The sequence below is a fragment of the Saccostrea cucullata genome, unplaced genomic scaffold (genome assembly GCF_032062105.1).
Source record: "Saccostrea cucullata isolate Sc308-1 unplaced genomic scaffold, CSIRO_AGI_Scuc_v1 ctg1661, whole genome shotgun sequence".
Taxonomy (NCBI): Eukaryota; Metazoa; Mollusca; class Bivalvia; order Ostreida; family Ostreidae; genus Saccostrea; species Saccostrea cuccullata.
In genome coordinates, this window is record NW_026922650.1 from 62,699 (window position 1) to 88,724 (window position 26,026).

The 26,026-nt window shown below is 33.4% G+C and overlaps 2 protein-coding genes and 1 long non-coding RNA gene across 5 annotated transcripts; all 3 read right to left on the bottom strand.

Moving 5' to 3' along the window:
- Positions 1–1,860: 1,860 nt before the first annotated feature.
- LOC134262159 (uncharacterized) lies at positions 1,861–4,349 on the bottom strand. Its single transcript, XM_062744551.1, has 2 exons — positions 3,384–4,349; positions 1,861–3,261 (listed from the first exon to the last, which is right to left on the bottom strand). Exons 1-2 carry the CDS (start codon positions 4,344–4,346, stop codon positions 2,233–2,235), a joined length of 1,992 nt encoding a protein of 663 aa, XP_062600535.1. The 5' UTR covers positions 4,347–4,349; the 3' UTR covers positions 1,861–2,232.
- A 4,073-nt stretch (positions 4,350–8,422) lies between these two features.
- On the bottom strand, positions 8,423–11,910 carry LOC134262160 (uncharacterized). Its single transcript, XR_009990960.1, has 3 exons — positions 11,843–11,910; positions 11,291–11,730; positions 8,423–8,474 (listed from the first exon to the last, which is right to left on the bottom strand). It is a non-coding gene; the product is annotated as an uncharacterized LOC134262160 (long non-coding RNA).
- A 4,161-nt stretch (positions 11,911–16,071) lies between these two features.
- Positions 16,072–25,906, bottom strand: LOC134262158 (uncharacterized). 3 transcript variants are annotated; one of them, XM_062744549.1, is made up of 4 exons: positions 24,700–24,818; positions 18,341–19,000; positions 18,139–18,219; positions 16,093–18,007 (listed from the first exon to the last, which is right to left on the bottom strand). In XM_062744549.1, exons 2-4 carry the CDS (start codon positions 18,983–18,985, stop codon positions 16,970–16,972), a joined length of 1,764 nt encoding a protein of 587 aa, XP_062600533.1. In that variant the 5' UTR covers positions 18,986–19,000; positions 24,700–24,818; the 3' UTR covers positions 16,093–16,969. The 3 variants fall into 3 exon arrangements, with proteins under 3 accessions (XP_062600534.1, XP_062600533.1, XP_062600532.1); XM_062744548.1 differs by lacking the exon at positions 24,700–24,818 and adding an exon at positions 25,638–25,891 and having other exon boundaries at positions 16,094–18,007; XM_062744550.1 differs by lacking the exons at positions 18,139–18,219; positions 24,700–24,818 and adding an exon at positions 25,638–25,906 and having other exon boundaries at positions 16,072–18,007.
- Between the last annotated feature and the right edge of the window lie 120 nt (positions 25,907–26,026).

Here is a 26,026-nt window from a genome sequence, read left to right on the forward strand (position 1 = left end):
CAAGCGAAAAGTTACGTTGCCATATTGAGGACAGATGACACAAACAATCTTTTATTTAAAAATATTAATAAGGTCTGTTGCAGAAAGCTAGAACTTTGAACATCATGGAAGGTTCACAATTTCTTAATATTTAAGAAATTTATTATTTGCATCAGTTGCAACAAAAACAGACCCAAAAATATATTCCAATTCAGGCATCCATTTTTGACTTGTACGCAGCTGTGCAGCTTTGCAAACGATTCCCCATTACAAATAAAACAAGAAAACATTGATGTACCCATCAATTGTCGCCCGGGAAATAAATAAAGTAAACAATGGATATGAATCTTGATCTTCAAACAGCTTCGATATGTATGAAAAACATATATAGTTTTAAAGATTCACTTTATGGATGTAAATATATTGTGTATATCGAGTAATTTATAAAGGGAAAGAACATTCTGATTAACAATCTTTTTAATGTTTAGAAAACCTTTAATTCTGAATAACTTCTCCCTCCTCAATCCCCATACATCAACACTTAAACTTATATGTATAGAGCAGCCCGGTCCTCCGAGCTGCAATAACAAAAGCGTAAGAATACATGTCGCACATCTACATCTGATCTAGGCTTAGAAAATCACCTCGAAGAACCTCTGGCAGAGAAAACAGAATATTTCTTGACTTAATGCCGCAATGAGCAACATTTTTCATTCAAAGTCTGTAAGGGTCTGCATTTTAAAATATCACTTTAAAAATTGTATCCATGCTTTTAAAAATATTTTTTATACCCTGTAATCAGTTGGGGGAGGGGGGTATATACTTTTTTGCTTTGTCCGTCTGTCTTTTTGTCCTCAGAACTTGCAATTTGCCCATTACCCTTGCTTGATTAGAGAGATTGCTTTCATATTCCACTTATATTTTCTGTGACGGAAACTTTCTTTGGATATCTAGATATTGACCTTGACCATGGAGCTTGGCCCTAACTTGTTCTTCTGCAATTACCTTCGAAAGTAGGTGCTTGGGCTTTCAATCTTCACATGTGCATTCATTGTGACAAGACCTTACCATGGGTATAAATACTAGTACCAAAGAGCTTAATTCATTAATTTTAAACTTTGCCATATTTTTTTAACAGTGAGCACTGGGGCTATTATATTTTACATATGTGAGATGTGACATTCTCTTGGATTTCATGGATTCTAACTTGGAAATTGGAGTTTGAATCACTTTTTAATTTTTTTTCCCTTGGAATAACTTTTGGTATTTGGGGTTTCACATTTTACCGGTATATTTAAAGATCCTTTCTTTGGGGTACAATATTTTTGATCTCTTGACCTTTGCCACGAATTTTGTAACTGAACAATTTATACATTAACACATATTTCTCTTGTAATGGAGACATTTTAACCTTAGAAGATGTCCCCCAAAAGCTTTCTGATTTCTAGACGGTGCCCATTTCCACCCATGTTTCAATTTAAGCAACAAAAAACGTCTTGTTTTAGTTCTGCTTTTTTCCCTACATTCTTTTATCTGAAAACAACAATGTCATATAAAATTTTAATCCAGTTTGAAAAACATAACAATTTGAGTCGCTTTAAATTGACTGTGATGCGTCATTTTTAAACGTCATTACGATTTTTAAAAATGGAACAACAGATTATCTGTATGAATGCCGCAAAGTGAACCAAACAAAATGCGTAGTTCTGATGGACAGAAAAAGGGTGCCATCAAGCCATACACTGAATCAATTAAAGATAATACGAAGAAGAACCCGATTTTTGATTTTCAAAACATTTCCCTCTTATGAAATATAAAATAAGCACTGTTCGTGTGATTTTAATTTTAATAATTCTTCTACGGTAGTAATGAACAGTAACAAGTAGAAAATTGCATGCATAATATAATATATTGTATGAAAAGTATTGAACTATACCTGAAAATAAATGTCTGAAAAAACTATACAACAATATGGGTTTTGGCAGTAGACATGTATATCCGATGGCAAGAATAAACAACAGAATGATTTTGTCACATTAACAAAGGAAAACAGAAATTCATCATCTTACAACTGTAAATACACAAAGTACAAGTTCATAAAAGCTAAGTGACATAAATTCGATTTAAAAGATGTATACTAGTCTAGTAAGCGTCAAAATTAAACAAGGTTCAACAATACCGTAAAAAATGCAACGATAATGAAATGTAAATATTGTGATCCAGCAAAATGCATTGTTTGTGATTTTACCAATCTTATTTCTCATAAACACACGACAAGCGATTAACAACTCGAAGAAAACTGTTAGCTGTGGGACGATTAGATGGCTTTCTCTCCCAGCAAGCCAAAAGTTGTGTTGCCAGATTAATATCGGGACCAACATCTTTAGGGAATTGTGGGTAAAGACCCTTCTCGCCAACTTGGGTGCGCAGCTGTGCAGCGTTAAGATTGGCAAACGGTTCCTCTTCACAAATTATTTCAAACACAACTAAAGCGTAAGAATACATGTCGCTCATCTTCATCTGATCTAAGCTTAAAAGTTCACCTCGAAGAACCTCTGGCGAAGAATACCGAGGTGTTCCTATGTTGCGAACTGCCTCGTGATTAGACGACAAAGAAGTCTCCGTTTCATTTTTCATCATACTCAACCCAAAATCTGTCAGTTTGGCAACCGTAAACTTCTCACCGTCATGGTCGATGAGAATGTTTCTTGACTTAATGTCGCAATGAGCAACATTTTTCTCATGTAGATACTCTAAGCCAGTAAGGGTCTGCATGATCATGGCAAGACGATCTTCATCGGTAAAGTCGGCCAGATCAGCACAGTCCACATGCAGAGCTTCGTACAAACTCATTTGCATGTACTCCATCACGATACAAAGATTCGGCGCTGTTGTGCAAGCACCGATAAACTTGACAATGAATGAATGGTCAAGCTTGCTTAGAATATTCACCTCTTCAGTGAATTCTTTCTGACGACGCTTGGAAACCCGAGTGACGTGCAACTTCTTCACAGCAACAACTGAGCCATTGTACTTGGCGTGGTGAACGACCCCGAATCCACCACGACCGATGATTCTTCCAAGCTTTAAATCGGAAAACTCAACCGTCGGCCCGGTGTAGTGAAGTAATGCATCTTCTGTCTTCGGAACGGGCTTTGTCTTTGATTTTTCGCGCCATTCTTTCTCAAACTGTAGTCTGTTTAACAGATCCATCATTTTTTCCATCGCATCCGTTTCCATTTCTTCTGGCAGCGCTGGTAACCCTTGATAAATCTCTGCATCCTAAAAATTAACAATTAATAAAAAAAAATAAACATTCAATGAGAAATGAATCAGCACATTGGTTGAAAAAGCCATCAAAACACTATCGTTGGGTATAATAGGTTAAGTCAAATGGATCTTACCGGATTTTCTCTGTATCTTTGATACGCTTTGTGGATCCACTCTGTTTCCCTGCTGCAGGTTACCGGTTTTGTTCCAAGCTCGTCTCCAACTCTATTAAGAGCCCTGTTCAGAGAATTGTCGCGATATGTGCGCTTCGTTCCTGAAAACGAGGCTTTGGGTCTAGATCCTAATGGGAAACCTACTCTTCCGAGACGACGGTTTTCTGAATTGTCGGCGTAGACTTTGTAACCATCCTCTCCAGATTTCGAATAAACTGCCGTTCCAACTGGTTTTCCCACACGTCCTAGTCTTCGGTTAAATGGATTATCCTTATAAAATCGAACTTCTCCAGCATCAGCGTATGCTCCGTGAGGAAGACCGACACGCCCAAGACTTCTATTTAGAGAATTATCGACATAATGTTTCGTTCCTCTTGAACTTCCTTCATCTGAGGAGCCTTTGGAGACCACCATTGCACCATGTTCCATGCCTACCCTTCCGAGTTTTCTGTTATACTCATTATCAACGTATGTTTTGGGGGAAGAAGAACTGCCTGAACTGGAAACAGGCATGGATCCTACAGGCATTCCCACTCTGCCAAGCTGACGATTCTGAGCATTGTCAACATAGGTCTTCCCACTGCTTGAAGTGCCAAAGTCGAAAACACCACTACTAGCCGAGGATGGTCTACTACTAGTACCTCCATTGGATACCACCATCGAACCTACAGGCATACCAACTCTACCCAAACTTCGATTGTAGGAATTGTCGACATACGACTTGCTGCTACCACTGCTTCCTCCAAAACTTGAACCTAAAAAGCTGGTGCTTGCTGAGGATGATCTACTACCCCCGCTGGAAACCACCATTGAACCCACGGGCATTCCAACTCGTCCCAAACTCCTGTTGTACGAGTTGTCGACGTAACTTCTCCCACCACCGCTGGATCCGCCAGAACTTCTACTTCCACCTCCACGTGGCATTTTGTTTACTCAGATCTAAAATGAGAAAAAATAGCTAAATTTATACACAACATGCTGACAATAGCCCTCATTTAGTTTGCCTATTTCAGTTAGGGATCCAGAAGGGCTATAAGGGCTATATTTGTAAAGGGTCCGTCTTTAACTAATGAATTAGGTGAAAAGACGAAAACGCTTGCTGTGACCTTCAACTCGACATTTAGATACAACGACGACGTATTGTCAATGAACAATAGTTATTTCCATTTATTACAAATATATATTTTACTAGAAAAAGACAATTATAATGATAATCTAACAAGTAACAACAATGCTTTATGATATACGTTATGACTTTAACTTTTCAATCGTTAACTTTCCTTACTTATCATATGCTAAGTTATGCAGCAATATACCTTTATCACCTGCGTACGGGGTTTAAATATCTCAGTTGATTCGATACCCAAATGCATGCTCTACGTATATGAATATTTTTTTTAATAAGCTAAGTTATCGACAAACAAGTTAATAAAACGAGAATATCAACAGTCTCGTTTAAAGTCATCATTTTGTATGTTCACAAATTGTTAGACCATTATTTAAATAAACTGAATTGTCGACAGATTTTTCAGTTATTTCCCTATCATGACAATGTACACAGCGGGTATAAATGGTAGGCAGGAGATGCTAACTCCTCCATGACACCTGATCCCACCTCTGATGTTTTAGAGGTCCACGTTTGATCTCTGCTCCTTCGATCTTTGTAGTGTTTTATGAACTTTTGAGCTCAAATACTTTTTTTAATTTCCCTACATTTCATTGTCACGGTTGTCTATGAAATTATGAGATTTTTTTTTTTTTACAAATAAATGTAGATGGTAATGGGTTTTTGTCTGATTTTAATAAAACATAATCAGAATAAGACAAACATATTCATGCGCAAATTTAGAGCCCCCCCCCCCCCACGAATACATAATTATTAAATGTATATACTAAACCAAGAAAAAGTTACCTTTGACACCTCCTCGAAAACGTGGATCAGAGTTAATTTGGTATGAAATGTCTTAGGTATGAAGTTTTATAAGGCAACCCCCATCCCCCACCCCATCCCAAACCCCGAAATATGTTTTTCACGCTTGGGGAAGGAGTTAATGTTTTATTGTTCGTTTTTTCAGATTACTTGTCGAGAGATTTCTGGGTTGGAATATTTTTTGACTGGGGCGGACACCCCTCCCCCCCCCCCCCCAAAAAAAAAAATTCCCCTGATCGGCGCTGATGTCACTAACATAAAATCATCTACTATTATTAATATTCATTAGTTTTGGTTTGATTTGAATAAAATATGGAAGAGACATAGACAAGAAACACATTTTAAACATGCATTATAGATATTTATTATATAAGGTTAGTAGAAAACTTATACAAGTTTAAGGCTGTACTGCAAGAAGAGCTCTGCAAACCGTCGTGGTACATGTTGCATCCCGGTGGGGGCCGATGATTTTTCAGAATACTAGTTATACATGTACTTTGACTGGGAAGAAATACTAGATGATTTTATTTTAAATATAGGTTTTTATATGGATGAACTATGTAGCTACTACAATTCAATTCGTTTATTGACCAATTAAGGGCCCTCAAGGGTAAAAAGAAAGTACATTTTTAAAATGTATAATTATAATGATTATGATCATACACATGAAATACATAAGAGGGAAAGAACTGCTTGAGTGAGAGAAAAGACATACAAGTAGGGGAATACCAAAAATATTTTATATGAACATAAGACTTGTTTTATGGGTACTAGTATATATACAGTATATCATATATATGCATGCATTACTAAACCATAAACTTGAAAGTATCATACTTTTACATAATCAATAAAAATAACAAAACAAAAAAAGTTACATTCCTAAAATTTATGGTAATGTTTTTTTTTTGTAAAAATCTTCCAAGAGAGTTTAGTATACCTAGTTCTTCGCAATTTAGAATCCAGAATAATTTTTGTTTATCAGGCAATTCTGTAAAATGTTTTACTAATAGATGAGATCAGGTTAAATAGGTCTTTCTCTTTTCTTTGTAAATTTGCTACAGTGAATAAGGAAATGTTCTTCATCTTCAATTTGATTAAGCATACAATTTTTATATATTCATTCTGATCTGGGTGTGTTATTACATCTGCCTAAAGTCTGTGTGCTGATACACGTAATCTGCATAATTATTGGTTTTCTGTATTCATGCAGCTCTTGTCAAATCGACAGATTGTCTTTCATATTTTCATATGCTGAATGAGAATGCTGCTGCTGTTATATCTGTGTGTCTAGTACATAGGCCTTTGGATCGCTTTAGAAAAAACTGTGTATATAAAAAAGATTTTTTGAATGACCCAATTATTTGTAAGCGATCTAAAGCCTTGTGGTCCAGTATCGGAAAAAAGGATAAACAGTTTTGCATCAATTGACAATTTTTTTCAATATATTTATAAAATATCAAAAAAAAATATGCATTTCTCTGTTTATGTAAAACACTTAGCCTTACCGTTTTGATTTTTATGAAAATCCATGGGACTTGGGGAAGGGGAGTGCTTTCAATCACCTGAACGGATTGATGAGGTTTGAGAAGGGTGTACCGTGTAGCAATAAGTTCATGGGTAATGTATTGTATAACTGAATTTTACTCTTCTGAGCTAGGCTTCTAATAGTTATGAAAATTATACCCCCTTAACTTTGACTACATTATTATTTGGGTCAGACACACTAGCTTTTCACACGCTCAATCGTTCACCGCCCACGGTGTACATCGATAATAAGTAGGTCAGATAAATGTTTGTGAGTGCCCCGATTTGACATTAGGTCTTTACGGCTGTACAATGTTTACCACGACAACCTGTCAGTGGCTTTTACAAAAGATTTTCCTTCTTAAAATATGACAGTTCTTACAAAGGAGCTATAAAACTTAGAATAAAGTTTATGTTATTAAAGATGTAAATACAATGTATATTTTTTTCGTGAATAGCCAAGTGTTGATGTTAGTCACAAACTCTATACATAACAATAATAATATACGAGACTGACTGTAAATATTCATCGTGTTTTAATGATGGATGTTCTTTTCTAAAATATTTACTTTATACAACGCTTGAGGCGATATTCTTTGCACAAAATAGTTTTACTTACCTACAAATACACGTTATGCCTCCACTTCCCGCTCTAAAAACGAAAGTAAAACGAGAGCGATAAATGCGTTTTTCGAAAATCACCCAGGTGAACTGGGTCAGTGGGAATTTTCATTTCCAAGAACGATTGAATTATTCCGTTGCGTTTTCTTTTCGGACTGGCTTACAAAGTATTAGATATTGTTATTTTCATCGCATCTTGAAAATGAGGAAATCTACTGTCTGCTAATAAAACTAAATGGTGGCTGTGCGTGTGTTTGTTGGGGATGGAAGGGGGGGGGGGTCGTTACACTATTTAAGCTAAACTGTAATCGCTATTGATTTTTCTATTATTTGACGCAAAATGCCATTAAAAACTGAAAAAAAAGTTTTATAATTTAATTCCAATATTCTATATATCCTTTTCCTTTGTCGTAATAATCTTTGAACTTTCTAATCCACTTTTATGCAAATAAATTCAAAAGCAAATCTAGATTTAAAATAGTAAGTTTATTGATATGAAATAATTTAAAATTAAATAGCAAGTGTTACACATATTGAAAATTAAGGCTTTAAAGGTGTTCAATGTTCTTCACATTAATGTTTTACATTAGATCTGTTTATCTATATCAGCAATAAAGTTTTTAAAATGCATGTTAATAATATATAATTATGATAGTCTTCATTCTGTGTGAAGCAGCAAGGCTTTGCCATTTCTTGAATCCAGGAAACTTTAGGATGCCTCTTCTCAAATATGTTCTTCTTTTAGGAACAACCTACAAAATTAATAACACTTGTAACTTTTGTTTATAGTGGAAACACATGATGACTTTATTTCATTGAATATAATTATGATATTGAACTGACTCAAATAATGACATGTCTTGCATGTATACCATTTCTTCTGTCGGTTATGATTTCACCATAGAATGTTGTGCAGAAATCAAAGGCCTGTATGTACTGGTATTGAGACAGGTATCTACAGTAAGGCACTCGCTCTATAAGTTAAAAAAAATTGTAAGTTACTAGAATTAAATGCTGAACTATGCTATAATGCAAAACATTACGCTTGTAAAAATTTGAAGTGAAAACTCCACTGACACTAAGATTGGATGTTCGTATGAGATCTCCCCTTTAGACAGCAATGGGAATGTGTATATTCATATAATCCTCTTTATCTTTTGTAAAATAATATACTGACACGCAAAAGAAACGCAACAAGCAGTAATCTACAAATGTTTGAATTTTTTATCTAATGATTTTTAAAAAAGAATACAGTGAGGCTAAACTCACTTTTCAGAACATCAGAGATTTGATAAAATTGTTAAATGTTAATCTTTTAACTTTACAAAGTAACATATGACTTTTAAAACACCCCCCTTCCAGCCACTCAATTACAACGTGCAAGACTGTCCAAAACAACATTAGCAGCTTAATTTCTACAATACAGTAGGTTGATCAATATCGAGATCTGGGCGAAGGAATTATTCTTTACCATTTTTAAATGCCTGTTTTTCAGATGATTAAGTCGAATTTTCTCTAACTTAGCGCATTGTAGTAACCATTGGACTTCCGGTCCAAAGACTACCATTTATGAATATAATACGTAAGATCCCGTTGAGACGTAATGTAGTGTAAATTTGCATCATCAACTCTCCATCACCTTTACTTTGAGATTTTCCAGCTAGAGCAATGGAAATGCGCACTTAAGGATGACGTTTACTCAGGTTTCAGAAATCAGAAAGGAAATTTTATAAAGTATGATATGTTAAATCAAAAATTGTTCTAAATGGATAAAATTACAAACTTTTAACTCAATTTCTATTTTAAAATTTCAAATTTTATTATTTGAAGAAAATATACAGGAACAAAAGTCGGTGTATGGTGATGCAGAGTAAATTCGGACTAAATTTTTTAATTTTCATTTTTATCAAAATCTTTAATTTTTTGCAATATAAATCAAAATGTAAAGATTACAAGTTTTTTAAAACATAATTTTGCAAATTTTATATTTCTTAAAACTCATAAATTATTTGAAATAATAGAATGCTATTAAATAAAGAAATTCAAAAATATGAACAAAAACCATTTCAGGCAACATATCTCAATAATTTGATCATTGACCCCATATAATGTAAATACCATGAGAGTTACGGCAACAAAGGTAATATGAGGCTATAAATCATTTAGAGTTCTTATCAGTAAGATTTGATAAATATTCGATTAAAAATGGGGAAAAATAATAATTTTGACAGAGGAAATTCGGACTGTAATAATTATCATCTTTTGGCCCAAACTCAAATCCTTTCTTTATTTGAAGCAACACTGTACAATTTCTATAATATTTCATTGTGTAAAGAGTTTTGTTGCTTGTAATATTTTGTGAGTGAAGAAAAAATTTGTCATAGTGTGAAAAATTGAGGTATTTCCTGAGAAATACTCAGGGGCCACTAGCATGAAAACGAGGTCATTGACCTAGTTATTTGAAATTGAAATTTAACACAAGAAATATATGTGTACAATGTGCAATAGGTGGTTTTTCGTTCTTATCAGTGGAATTTTTAGTCATCTAAGTAAAGGTATACCTTAAGCCATTTTCAAGAAGCTTTAGCATCGTCACGGGAAACGAAAGGAGATTTTATTTTTTGAAATATGCATTGCTTAAGATGAACAGTACAATCCCTTAAAACTCCATAATATTGCCAACTGTTTTGTGAAACATGCAATTTTCGATTTCTGTTATGTAGACTCAAACTTGACTTCCGGTTATGGTATGGAAATCGTTCAACCGTTAAATTACCGATATTTACCAATTTGAAGATATTCATGATTTTAAGATTTAAAATTTTTTACTTTACATAATTATTTCACCCTAAAGTAGGGTGTTGCGTTTCTTTTGCGTGTCAGTATATAATAACGTTTTCAATTACTTATATTTTAAATATTTAAAAAAAGATTCTATTATAAACATTATATGTTTAAACAAAACAATGTAACTATCATTATTTATGTACCCTACTTGTCTTACAATATCAAATAATCATCCTGCGAGGTGATATAGGATTAATTTATGTAATTGTATTTAGATGGAGTTTTTAGTCAGGGCCCCATCCCTGGCAACTGCCATAAATATTTGAGTAGGGAATTCTTATGTTATAGCAATGGTCTGGGAAATAAAATTTAACCAAAAAAAAAAAAAAAGATTGGATGTTTAGCATTTATTTATATAAATAAAAATTTATTCTTATTATCCACCACTAGCCCCCCCCCCCCCCCCCCCACCCCACACACACACACAAAAAAATATTGATTAAAATAATTGGGCCCAGGGTTCAAATTTGTACTCCCTTTTCCAAAAAATATAGATATTTTGTTATATTTCCAGCAAATTTCTTAATTCACCTCTGGATTTTCTTTAAAGCTTTCCACATTAAACAAAAAGAGCATCCTAGGTGCACGATGGTCGTCAGATTCTTTCAGTTTCTTGACAGGTTGCACCCTCTGAAAAAAAATCCTTTTCGTGAACACAAGAACCATGTTTGATACTATTTGATACTACATGTATAACAAACTTTAATTTTTTTGTGCTTTTAATTCTTTTTTTTTTTTAATTTTCATTAAAACTGTATGGTCTGCAATTGGACAGTATTTTTTATTCTTTAATATTATCATTATACATGTGGGTTTAATTTGTTTACCACAAGTTCAAATGATGAAAAATATCCTTTAAAGAAATATGTCTTTACTTACGTACAAAACAAACAAAAAAGATGGAACCAAACAGCTTCAACAAATCCAATAATTATGCAAATACCTTCTTACCTTCATGAACTGCTTTCATAAGATCCTTCTTTCTCTCGAGCTTTTCTTGAGAGCTTGTATTTTCTTCCATTTTCAACTTTATTCTGCTCTTTATATCCAACTAAATTTTTGAATGCAGGCTTTTTAAAAATGAGCCACAAGAAATTTGTTTTAATTTAAACAATTATTGATTTAAAATAAAGTTATCTTGACATGGCATAAAAGTAGCTTTTTAGCTTGTTTATTATTTATTTCTGATTGTTCCATCTACACAACTGCCATGTTTACAAAATCTATAGTCACTATCCACACTAAATATCATGATGGCTTTCATTGGTGGGATATCGTCCAATGTCTTACCTCTAGTTTTTCCTTACGAACAGTTGTTTCAACAATTTTCCTTTCAGCCCATGTGACAATGTCTGCCTTGATCTCTTTCTTGATTTTTAAAACCTGCCAGGGGTTTAAAACATATCTTCATTTTTTTAAATTTATCACGAATAATGTTTGTTAATCTTAAGTTCTTATGAATAAAAAAAAAATATAAGAATGACTTGTTGCCTACTTTGGCTACAGTCATCTCGTTCTTTAGTATCTGTCTTGCACCTTCAATGATGCTTTGGATATATTCCTAGTGAAAGTATGAAAAATAAATCATTAATGGGTTCTGTAAATACCATTGGAAACAGATTATCATACAGGTATTATTAATGTGATGAAAGCATCAAAGATGTATTTAAGTTTGTTTGCATTTGCCAAAATAGTCACCGTCTTCACTGAATCTGTTATCATGGATTTCATTTGCTTTTTATAAATTCAGTTCATGCAAATGCAGTTTTTCCGTCAATGGCTTACCACCAGATCTTCCTTATGAACAGTTGATTCTTTATTTTCCATACTTTTCCTTTTGATCTGCTTGACAATGTCTGGCTTATGTTCTTTCCTGATGTCTAAATCCTGCTAAAAAATTAAATGGTTCATGTACTACATAATGATACAGTGAAACCGGCCTAACCCGACCAACACTAGGACATTTCATTTTGTGTCAGAATATAGAGATTGACAGACTGTGTAAGATAAATGAGAATGAAAATTAAGGTTGGAATTGCACAAAACAGGAGATAATAATATTAAGAAAACTTATAATTCCTTTAAAAGATCTTTACTTACTTTCAATTGTGTCTAGCTTTTTGCTATTTTTCTTGCACCTTCAATGATGCTGTGGATACCGGTATACCGGTATATTCCTGGTGAAAATATGAAAATTAAAGCTAGTATTTTCTATTGGTTCAAGAAAAATAAAAGTGGCATTTTAAGTTTTTCTATGGAATTCTGCCTGTACTATTCTAATTAAGTGACATGTTTACCCAAATTATTCACACCATGCAATGTTTCTGTTATCATGGTTTTGACTAAAATATTTGCAACTGGGACATGTCTTTCATTCAATAACTTACCTCCAGCTCTTCCTTAGGAACAACAGTTTCATCACATTTCCCTTCGACTCACTTCTCAATGTATGGCTTCTGTTCTGACATTTGCCAAGAGTGAAATAATTGATTTTTCTACTTTAACAAAAATGGTTTTAAGGGGTCAGGAATCAAAATACAATGGAATAGTTTTCATCTCTCTCTCTCTCTCTCTCTCTCTCTCTCTCTGGTAGCTAAGAGGGGCCCCTCCATGTTGTTGTTTCGAAGATAGACATATAATTCTGGCATTGAAAAATGGGGATTGGCCCCAAGCACTTTTGTGGGTTTAGTCCCCCATTTATTTTCAATTTGACTCCGACTCCGTTGTCTTGGAGTATTACATGAGCAATAATAGTCCTGTCGCTAATCTAGTTTCCTTTCAAATTCCATAAAGTCGCGACTCAATGAAAATAACGTGTGGAAAACGAACAAGAAAAGACCTCCCGACAGACAGAAGGTTGGAAAGATGGACAGACATCGAGTAAACCTATTATTTTATTCCGCTACTATTTTCCTTAAAAGGAGTTAGAAGTGGACACATTAAATCCATAAATATTGATGTATTGTATCATAATATACTTAATAAAGCTAAATGTTTGAGCGGAGATCTAATGGTGCAACACAGGTACTGTATAATAATCTTTTAAGTTAAGATATGCACAGAATAGATTTTTGTATAAACTGAAAAGACTGACTTTCAATGGGACGTTCCCGCTGTTTATTTTCTCTGTAGCCCGTCCAATGATGCTTGGATGTATTCCTGATAATTAAGAAAAATAAAAATAAAAACTGTATTTGCCATTTCATAATGAGTCATAAATACATGCATTAAAATTGAAAGTCATTTCTAAAATTTTGAGAAAAATTCCAAATAAACACATTTTACAGTCCTACCAGTACCTTGATTTCTTCAGATTCTGCATTCAAGCACCAGAGTCTTTCATCTGAAAATAATGAAATTATGTTTTAGAAAAAGAATGCAAGGTATATTAAATTTAAGGTCCCCTGTATTAACACGAATGTTTTTTTTTCTTTTATATTTTACTAGTATACACCATAAACAGTTATAGAGAAAGCTTAACTTCAAGGTCATTATGACGTTTTTTATTAAATAATTAAACATGTAGTGTTTTGTAAATACTACTCACTTCCTTTTCATTTTTGTGCAAATCCAAAAAAATATTTCTCTGTCGCCCATGGCGGCAAAAAGTCCTTCAAATGAAAAATGAGAAAAATATTGATTTATCAGTTTTAATATTCTTTGTGACAATGCCAACTTGTGTTTTACTTAAATATATCAAGTATCACAAGTTCCTTCTACAGTGAAATTTGTCTAAACCGACTTGCACTGGGAAATAAAGTATATGTAGAAATAGACAGGATGTCTGATTAGACATTAAACAAAAACATGGAAAAAAGTTGGGAACGAAATTTAATGTCGGAATTCACACTGTGACGGCTTACAGAAGTGTCGGATCAGACAGTTTGTACTGTATTTCGATATAGGACGAAATAACAGGTTCATATGCTTATGATCTGCAGGCTCTCGTCTATAGTTTAAATTTCTGCTGCATAGGAAATGCTAAAATGAATTCTTATATGTACTAACGTTTACGTCTGCATTGTGTCTGATATTGTTTTGGATATTTCCAACAGTTTTCAGGACCTTTCTTTTAGGCACAAACTCCTTTCTGAAAAAGTTAACAATCAGTAATAAACGTTGTTATCTTTACATTCAAAATATATGTTTCCCTTTACTTTTAAAAAATAACCACCAAATATCAAATTTTTGTTAAAGAATTATTTGAAAATACTTGGATCAATTAAGGTCAGTATAGTATACTTGCCATTTTTGTTTTGTCATCTGTACTGATGTCAAAAAAATGTCGGGATTCAATTTGTACGATACTCGGAAACTCGCCATTCCTATCCACACTTCTGTTAAAAAAAGAATACAAACATTAAATTATGAGGATCTGCTCGACTGTAACATTCTGTAAGTAACATTGGTACAATTTGTTAATATAATCTCGATGTGCCAAAAAGGGGGAGAAAAAATAATTTTATTTCATCTTACCTTTTTGCGTCTTCTCTCCGTCTCGTTGTTTAGGAAAATGTATACAGTATCATGACGTCAAGCTATGTCATAAAGGTTTTACGTCATAAAGACATGGAGGTACGAGCCACTCAAGGAGCTCCGAGTGCTTCCATTTAAACAAACTCGAATCCCCTTCATCCAAGGATGCTTATGGCAAGTTTGGTTTAAATTGGCCCAGTGGTTCTGGAGAAGAATTTGAAAATGTGAAAAGTTTACAGAAGGACGGGCAGACAGACAGACTACAAACAAATTTTGATGAGAATAGCTTCCTTAGTGAGCTAAATATGTAAACTTCCGGTTTCAAAAGAAAAACAACCTTTTTTCAATGTTTAACGTATCGATAAACTATTTAAATGTAAAAAGATATAATACAAAAGTCTAGAGAAATGTCAGAGACTTTTAAGAATACAATTCACTTCCGGTGACTTTTGGTCTCAAAAGGCGAAAAAAAAAACCGGATCAATATTCAACGTTGAAAAATGAACCCCGGGACGTTGAAAAGTGTACCCCGGGTCAATTTTCAACTCGGGTCGTCGCCCGCGTGGCGCAGTGGTTAGAGCGTCTGCTCTATAGTCGCGAAGTAAGGAGTCAATCCTTACGTCGCGGGTTCGAGTCCCACTGTGGGACGTGGAGACCGGTCCTTCGGACGAGACTGTATAGACCGAGGCCCCGTGTCGCAGTAGGTGCTGGCACGAAAAAGATCCCTCACTGCTTAAAGGCCCTCAGTGCCGAGCATAGGACACAAACTGTAGCCCTCCACCGGCAAGTGGCATATGAGTGAAAAATTTTCGAGAGGGACGTACGTTAAACAACATACAATCAATCAACTCGGGTCAATACTAGACGTTACACCGGCCGTGTGTTTTCATGTCCTCAAATTTGAATTTGTTCTCACAATGGCTTGATATTGAAAAGTGATGTAAAAAAGTGATTTTTTAAATAAATATTTTTGTGTCTACATAAGTTTTAAGCTCATACCGAAGTTAGAAAAGACATTATTATTATGTTTATTCACCAATCACACATGGGGCCTCATTGGGCAAATACAATTGTTACAATGTGTCTACAATTAGGTTGTATCAAAATATATTGTAAATAAAATAATAATAATCAGATCTACCATGGAAGTACAAATGAGTGAAATGCAATAAATAAGTAGCACCATCGTCATAAAAGTAAGATATCTCATATACTAACAATAGTCTGACACTGGGTCCAAAAATATAGAAAGCCACAGGATAATAAAAACCGGATATTTTTGTAATAGTAGCAGTATAATAGTATATATTTAGGCTTGAATACAGAGGACACTAGGGGGGACGATGCATCTGCAAAGACCGTCTTACTGGCAAACCTGTACCCTAAAAAATCAATACATTTGTTCAGAATACAAATAATAATCAAAAAAGGACAAAACGTAAATAATTATGAACTTACTGCAAAATATACCCTTTTCGAAATGAGTTATAGGTATTTCAAGTTCAATTGACCATAAAGTGTTTTTCGTATCAAGTTTTGAAAGTTACAGATACAGTGTATATAAATTAAAATAGATAGCACTAAAATTCTTCTGCAGATGTTTCAAGGAACAATTATCATGGACCTTAAACAATTTTGTGATAGAACTTTTCAAAAATATACTAGTATATATTGCTTCATATAAATTATTATAATTTATGCATGTACTTAAGATGAATTATAGCATTGTGATATATATTTTCATAGTGTTTCTATGCTAGTACATCAACACATTTAATTACAATATTTATAGTTAGATGAATATTAACAAGTAGAAAATACATGTATAATGAATGTATACAAAGTAATATATACTATTCCTTAAAATAAACAATGCGTTGTAAAATTAGAATGAACAGCTGAATGATTTGTTCAAGCACTGTCCCTTAAACAAAGAACAACTAACATTCAACGATTGTAAATATACAAAAAAATAAGTTAAAACTTAATAACATAAAAATCTACTGATAAGATTTAAAACATGCATACAATTACTAGTCTAGTAAACATAAAAATTAAAGAATTCGACACAATTGCATCTTTAACAATGTCATGAAAAATGCAACAACAGAAAAATGTGAACCAGCAAAATACATTATTTGTGATTTTACCAATCTGATTTCTCATAAACACACGACAAGCGATTAACAACTCGAAGAAATCTTCTAGCCGTGGGGCGATAAGATGGCTTTCTCTCCCAGCAAGCCAAAAGTTGTGTTGCTAGATTAATATCGGGATCAACATCTTTAGGGAATTGTGGGTAAAGATCCTTCTCGCCAACTTGGGTGCGCAGCTGTGCAGCGCTAAGATTGGCAAATGGTTCCTCTTCACAAATTATTTCAAACACAACTAAAGCGTAAGAATACATGTCGCTCATCTTCATCTGATATAAGCTTAAAAGTTCACCTCGAAGAACCTCTGGCGAAGAATACCGAGGTGTTCCTATGTTGCGAACTGCCTCGTGACGAGACGGCAAAGAAGTCTCCGTTTTATTTTTCATCATGCTCAAACCAAAATCTGACAGTTTGGCAACCGTAAACTTCTCACCGTCGTGGTCGATGAGAATGTTTCTTGACTTAATGTCGCAATGAGCAACATTTTTCTCATGCAGATACCTTAAGCCTGTAAGGGTCTGCCTAATCATGGCTAGACGATCTTCATCGGTAAATTCGGCTAGATCAGCACAGTCCACGTGTAGAGCTTCGTACAAACTTATATGCATGTACTCCATCACGATACAAAGATTCGGCGTTCTTGTGCATGCACCAATAAACTTAACAATGAATGAATGGTCAAGCTTGCTTAGAATATTCACCTTTTCAGTGAATTCTTTCTGACGCCGCTTGGAAACTCGAGTGATGTGCAACTTCTTCACAGCAACAACTGAGTCATTGTACTTGGCGTGGTAAACGACCCCAAAACCACCACGACCAATGATCCTTCTAAGCTCCAAATCGGAAAACTCAACAATCGGACCGGTGTAGTGAAGTAATGCATCTTCTGTCTTCGGAACGGGCTTTGTCTTTGATTTTTCGCGCCATTCTTTCTCAAACTGTAGTCTGTTTAATAAATCAAACATTTTCTCTATCGCATCCGTTTCCATTTGTTCTGGCAATGCTGGTAACCCTTGATAAATCTCTGCATCCTAAAAAATAAAAATTAATAAAAAAAAATAATCTCTAATTGAAAAAATAATTAAATGAATCTTCCCATTGTTTCAAAAAGCTATAAAAACTCTATCGTTCGGTGTAATAGGTTGAGCCAAATGGATCTTACCGGATTTTCTATCATTTTTTCTATCGCATCCGTTTCCATTTCTTCTGGCAGTGCTGGTAACCCTTGATAAATCTCCCCATCCTAAAAATTAACAATTAATAAAAAATAAACATTCATTGAGAAATGAATCAGCACACTGGTTCAAAAAGCCATCAAAAAACACAATCGTTGGGTGTAATAGGTTGAGCCAAATGGATCTTACCGGATTTTCTCTGTATCTTTGATATGCTTTGTGGATCCACTCTGTTTCCCTGCTGCAGGTTACAGGTTTTCTTCCAAGCTCCTCTACAACTCTATTATGAGCTCTGTTCAAATAATTGTCGCGATATGTGCGCTCCGTTCCTGAAAACGAGGCTTTGGGTCTAGATCCTACACAGAAACCTACTCTTTCGAGACGACGGTTTTCTGGATTGTCTGTGTAGACTTTGTTACCATCCTCTCCAGATTTCAAGTGAACTACCGTTCCAACTGGAAGACAAACACGCCAGAGACTTCTACATGTATTGAGAGAATTATCGACATAATGCTTCGTTCCTCTTGAACTTTCTTCATCTGAAGAGCCTTTGGAGACCACCATTGCACCATATTCCATGCCTGCCCTTCCGAGTTTTCTGTTATACTCATTATCAACGTATGTTTTCGGGGAAGAAGAACTGCCTGAACTGGAAACAGGCATGGATCCACGGGGCATTCCAACTCTGCCCAAATTGCGGTTGTACGCATTGTCGACATACGTTCTGAAGCTAACCTTGCTAGTATCCCCTCCAGAAACCACCATCGAACCCACCGGCATTCCAACTCGTCCAATCCTTCTGTTGTATGCGTTGTCAACGTAACATCGCGGCATTTTTATTACTCAAATCTAAAAAGAGAAAGAATAGCTAAAATGTGTATGTTAAATGTTGACAGTAGCCCTCAATTACCTGGTAATTTGCCTTTTCCAATTAGGGATCCAGGTTGTCAATGACTATATCTGTAAAGTGTCCGTCATTAACTTATACACATATATATAAATAAAGAAAACTTCAACTCTGCATGTAAATATATCGACGACATATTGTCAATAAACAATGGTTATTTCCACTCCTTTGTCGATACGATTTATCCCGTGTTTGCTCTGTTCCTGATTTGTATTAATTGTTTAATCAACTTTTGAGCTCGAATACTGTTTGTTATCTCCATATATTTCATTGTCACTGTTGTCTGTGAGATTATGAATTTTTTTTTTTTTTTTTTTTTTTTTTTTTTTTTAAACAAATAAATTGTATTAGGTTTTTGTTTAAATTTAACAATTCATAATCAGAATAAGACATACAGGTCAATTACACATAATTACCAATTATATATTTACTGGTTTTTGGTTTGAGCTGGGAAAAAATGGAACAGACGTAGACAAAATAATTGCATATTTTAAAAATGCATGACAGATAATTAACAGAAAAAGTTGTAAGAGTGTAGGCTATATCAGAAGAAGAACTCTGCAATCAAAGCACATCACTGGAGGCCGATGGCTTGGAATACTATTTCTCCATGAATATACATGTACTTTGACTGGGAAAAAGTCTTCGAGGATTTCAATTTGAATAAAGATTTTCATACCGATGAACTATGTTGCCATTGCATGCAGCTGTTGTCAGATCTGTTGTTTTTTTAAAATCTGATAAGTATTAATAAATGTACCCACAGTCTTTTTTAAATTAATATTTTCATATCCTAGGAGAAGAATGTTGCTGCTTTTCATATCGGTTAGTCCAGAATAAATATATATATATATATATATATATACTGTTTTGCATCAATTACACTTTTTAAAATATTTTTATAAAAGAATTTCTTTTATGTAAAACATATAACCGTACGATTTTTTAGAGTGCTGAAACAAATTTTGATAAAATAAAATCCATGGGCCTTGGGGAAAAAAGTTGAGGTTCAGGGTGTAGGATGAAGTCCATGGGAAATGTATCATATATAATAAATTTTACTCATCCGATGCTTCTAAGGTAATTATGAATAATTATTAAAGTTTCTGATATAATTATGTTTCAGTTTCAGTTTTATTGAAGTCGAGAGACATACATCTCATAGACATAACACATGTAATAATGAAATAAACATACATCTTAACACGTGCAATAATGGAATAAACATACAACGTACATGTGCAAAGCATATAATATTTCTGATAATCTATAAAATTGATAAAGATGCTGTTCTTGAGGCATTCGCTAATTGCAAACATTTTCCTAAATTACATAATTCTTTTATATTCTGTGTACTGAGTAGCTGTACCAATTTGAAGACGCTTGGTCTTCGGGAGTAGTAGGATTTAATGTATTTTTGTCTTAATGTGTTGTAATGTGGACATTTTAACACAAAATGGAATTCATCTTCTATGTTACCTAATTGACAGAGACTACATGTTCTGTTATTTCTCAAAGTTTTATTACATCTTCCTTGTTCAATCATTAAGTTATGCGCAGATATAGTCTTAACCTGGTAATTGTTACTCTATATTTTAGATGTATTGGTTTACATAAATAAGACTGAAGGGTAAAATTATCTATAAGGTGTTGATAAATGAGACACTTTGGTGATTTACCTAAATCTGACATAATATTTTGGATAAATTCGTCACACATTCTCTGATATAAAATATCAATTGTGTTACTATTTATACAATTGCTATCGAATAGTTCTACTAAACCAAGCCTATAAAATTCATTCTTAATATTTACAATCCAGTCATCATTACTTTCTAACCTTTCTTGTAGACATGCTTGAAGAATGCAATTGTCACTATTTCTTAATTTTAACCAGTATTTAAAGATTTTCTTTTTCCTGACCAATTCAAGAGGCAATTTACCTAATTCACAATATACCATACTGTTATATGTATTCTGTCTAACTTTAAGTATTCTTTTACAAAATGAAAGATGTACTTTTTCTATATCTTTAGCTTTGTGCCATCCCCAAATTTCAGATGCATAACACAGTACAGGGCTAATATAAGTCTCAAACATATCTGATTGTGTTTTAACGTTAAAATTCAAATCTTTCATTCTATTCAAAACACTATACATGGCTTTTCTTCCCTGTGATGCAAAATGTTGTTGTGTTTTTGCAAATTTACCATTAAAATTAAACAACATACCAAGATAATTAAACTCATTAACTACTTCTACAGTATTCCCATCATATTCCCAATGTTCGTTAGCTCTAATATGTCCACTGTTTCTAAACACTTATATTTTTGTTTTTTCAACATTAACAGTTAAACTCCATTATGAAGATGAGACTCCCATTAACTTAAACTACATTATTATATGGGTCATACGCTTGACTTAACTTTAGCTCGATCACTGAATGAACATGCTGTCTGCCCACGATGTACATCGATGATAAGTAGTCTCTTTGGCTAACACCCATTCTCAATATAAGGGCTCAAATAATGTCGCCTCATTTTCATTTAGAAGAAATACCACTGATGTAGTTTTTAAATCAACATTATAAATAGTCATATAACAATGAATAAGAATTCATATAATTATCGATCTGAAAGGGTATTTAAGGAGTTTCAAATTCAAATATAGTAGCCTATTTGAAATGTACGTTACTGTCGCCGAGGCAGATATTATGCTGAATCCCCTCTGTGTAATTTATAGTTTTGATTCTCAAGTAAAAATTTTCTGATAAGTTAAACCTTGTATCATATATACTTCTTTTTATAACAATAAATACATTTTCTTTGTGATAATAAATGATTTTTATTGTGCAATGTCCCTGTCGCTTAATTCTATTTCAACCACATTACAAGCAAACACAAAGATTATACACCTGATAGTTTTGTTCTCCTTTATTTATTGATGGGCTAAATTTGAAATTTCAAAGGATTAATTACTCCTACTTAGATAATGTAACATGAAATTGAACAATTTGAGCAACTTTTATAAATATGTTTACGGAATGAAAGACATTTTCAATCGTAGAGATAAGAAAGAAAAGTACGTTACCTATATTCTTCCATTAAGAATTTATATTAAGTAGAAAATATGAGACGACTCTGAATAAGCAACCCCTTGTATCCTATAAACTGGCAAAGACGTTTTGCTTAACACAATTAAAAATTATTTTTTACATGAAAAGTGATCATTTGAAATGTATGTGACTGAAATGTACGTTACCATGAGATTCGAATTAAGTGAATCTCGCACGAATTTTCATGTATTCTCATACTTTCACACACTCGAATGTGTACACAAAGGAAAGTTTCAAAGGCTGGAGGTCGGCTAAATCCCAAAATTAATGAAAAGAAACGTTTCTGCTGAGGAAAAAAAATATATTAATGTCAATTATATGTAATATAATTTTGATACCTGGTATATATTTCTGAATACGAAACCTGTATGATGCATTTCTTATGATATGCAAGTTCAAATAGTATCAATATATTGCGTGTCTAACGTACGCTTGTGGAAGAGAATTGATTTTTATATTTGAAATGTACGTTACGTATGGTAACGTACATTTTGCGTATTTCTAACTGACATTTTTTTTATTTAGTCAATGAATTGCGTTTACACGAGCGAAACAAAAATATCGTTACAATCCATTTGACAACTGACCACATAAATCCATCTAAATGCACCCCCAATCCTCGTAAATGTGGTAGACTGTTACCACATTCTAGAAAATTTATTTTTAAGTGTCTTAAATTCATCTTTGGCAACCTTTTTGCAGTTTGTTTACTTTGAATATGCGACTTTTCGTCAATATTAATTTAATTGTTGTTAATAATTTAAAACAAGGTATGCATAGGCTTATAATTGGTAAAAAAAAAACTAAAGAAAACAAAAAAAAAAAAAAAAAAAAACAAAAAAAAAAAAAAAAAGAAAAAGAAACAAAACAAATAAACCCATGCAGAACACAAGACGGTCACGTACATTTCAAATACTGAAGGGCACACAATACTCAGTTTTGTTTGAATCTTTGCATTTTGGGTTATATTTTTCCAGATCTGCTGAAAAGCACTTATGTTTGTGTTTTGACAAACGATGTTGCAACATACTAAATGAAATTGTTAACAAGACTGTCGATGGATATATTCGGAATAGATTTATGTTAAGTTTCAATGGCCAAACACGAGCATTTGTTAGATCATAGCAAAATACGTCTGACTCTTTTTTTTTGTCTGTACCCTTGCACACAGGTAGGAGTAAATAGGCTACGACCGGTGTCAATTTCAGCGAAACAGCACAAAAGAATGGTAATGAACTGAGGTGGAGGGCACTCCCCAATAATATGTGAAATGAACGTTACCGAAGTGACGTCACATTCATGTAGTTGATGACAAATAACCTCGTTTGTTACATTATGATTTCTTATATTACTGCGTTAAAACACTTCATTGAAGTGATTTTTATGTCAATAATTGCTTTTTTTCAATATTTTCTTATTACTAATTTACATATTATTATAAGCTTGAAATGTACGTTACCTACTCATATTCTGAGGCAATCGTGTCTTTATAGTGGTGATTGTGACATATAACACAATGTGATTACATAGAGAATCTTTTTTGGAATAAACTGAAACAAAACGATGAATTTTTAGATGAATTTTAAGCTTTTTATTAAACAGAAATATATCTTGAAATGTACGTTATATTTACGTAGTTTTCTAAATCGGCATGGATATATGTTAAAAAAGACAGTAACTACAAAATAGAAATTTACTACATGTACATGTTAAGTTCCAGTATCTATAGAAAATGACAAGATTCCAAACTGATCGCTCTAAACAAAACAGAGAGAAGAATTTAAAGCATATATTTACAAAATGTTTTTATACATCTGGATCAAAAAGTAACATTTGTTTTTTGAAAGGAAAAATCAAACGCACGTTCGTATGCCGAGAAAATATGTTGCTGACAGAGTTGGTAGGATGTGCTGGTGTTAAGATGAGATATTCCAATTGTGATTTTAATGACTACATTTTTTTTACATATCTTTATGGACATTGAAGAAAGAGTAACGTACATTTCAAGCTACATTTCTGAATAAAATCACCCTCTACTTTACCGTCTTGTCATTATTCCATATATTAAAATTTGATGAAAAAAAATCCGGAAATAAAATCTTCAGATACTTTCTTTCAAAGGTAATTGATAGAAAAAATGTTATTTTGAACTTCATTTTTTAAAAAATCAGAGAGGCATTTGTGCCCTTATATTGAGAATGGGTGTAAGTAGTTTTTACCACAGATGCCTATTAGTGCTGTTACAAAAGATTTTCCCTTTGGTCTTAAAATATGGATACCTCTTCAAAGGATCAATAAAATTTATAAAAAAAAAAAAAAGATAACTTTATTTATGAAGAAGGAAAATATTTCGTGACAACCCTACTGTATCTTTTTATTAGTTCCTATAAAGTTCACTACATAACAATAATTACAGTGTGACTGTAAAATATTTAGTGTGTTTTAATGGATGCTCTTTTATATAAAAAAAGTTACTTTTTACTGAACATTGAGGCGTTATTAATTGCATAAAATAGTTTTACTTACCTACTATACACAGTAACACATATTATAATGCTTCCACTTCACGCCATTAAAACGAAAGTAAACGCAACGTGGTGAGGGCGTTTTTCGAAAATCACCAGCTGGAGTGAGTCATCGGGAATGTACGGTTGCATACATTGTACCATAGTCTTTTGTTAAAAGTGTGGGTTTTCTGTACATAACCCACACTTTTCTATAGTTCCACCCATCGAATCGGGACAAAAGAACTGTTTATAAAACGATCATGCACGCTTTTTAAATGACAATTATACCAAATTTAGGAGAGTAAAAAGGAGTAAAAATTTCATTTGTATACAGCGTTTTTTTTAATAAATAACAGTTAAAAACGGCCATTAATACTTTAACTTTAGTGAAAAGTGAAGAAAAAAACTTCAGAAATCGCTTGTTTTTTAAAAACATTTTTTAAATAGTGTAATGACCTGGGTGACGTTATAGCTCAGTAGATTTCAATATATCGTTCTTTTGATAACCAACAAAGGAACACGGTACATACTTGAGGTAAAAGTAATTGTACACTACTGTACTTAAATAATCTTTTCGATTGCGGATCTAGCCGATTAAATATCTATTTTTTTTATTAAATTGAAATATGCATAACCCCTACAAACAATTCATATATCATTGAAACCAAACACGTTATTTTTTCAATTACATAAATCAAACTTTTTAAACGGGCCTAGATATGTTTTATTTTTATGTCGCTTGCGTGGTCCAGTGGTTAAAGCACCTGCCCTAGAGTCACAAAGTAAGGAGTTGAATCCCATGTGGGACGTGGAGACCTATAAAGTATAAAAAGAGGTCCCGTGTCGCAGAAGGTGTTGACATGCAGGAAGATCCCTCACTGCTCAATGATCCTAAGTGCCGAGTATAGGAAAAAATGTGTATCAAAATTTGAAAAGTATTGTATACAAATCACTTACCCTATATTCGATGGACGTGGTCAGAAGGACACGAAGGAGCGTAAAATCATATAAAATCCTAATGCATCTTTGAAACCAAACACTTAATGTTTCAATCACGCGAACCAGTCCGACCGATTCCTTAGAAGTTGACACACTTATGAATAATTTTTGAAAACTATGGTACAAGTCATTTACCCCATATCACACTGTTGATTATGTGTAGATACCCGATGGGCGTGGTCATAATGACAACTCGGGAGCTACGCTCCCTCGTGTCATTATGACCACGCCCATCGGGTATCTACACATAATCAACAGTATGATATGGGGTAACTACTACCAAGACGTGATTGATTATATAAAGAGAATTCCGTTGGGTTTTCTTTTCGGACTAGCTTAAAAGTATT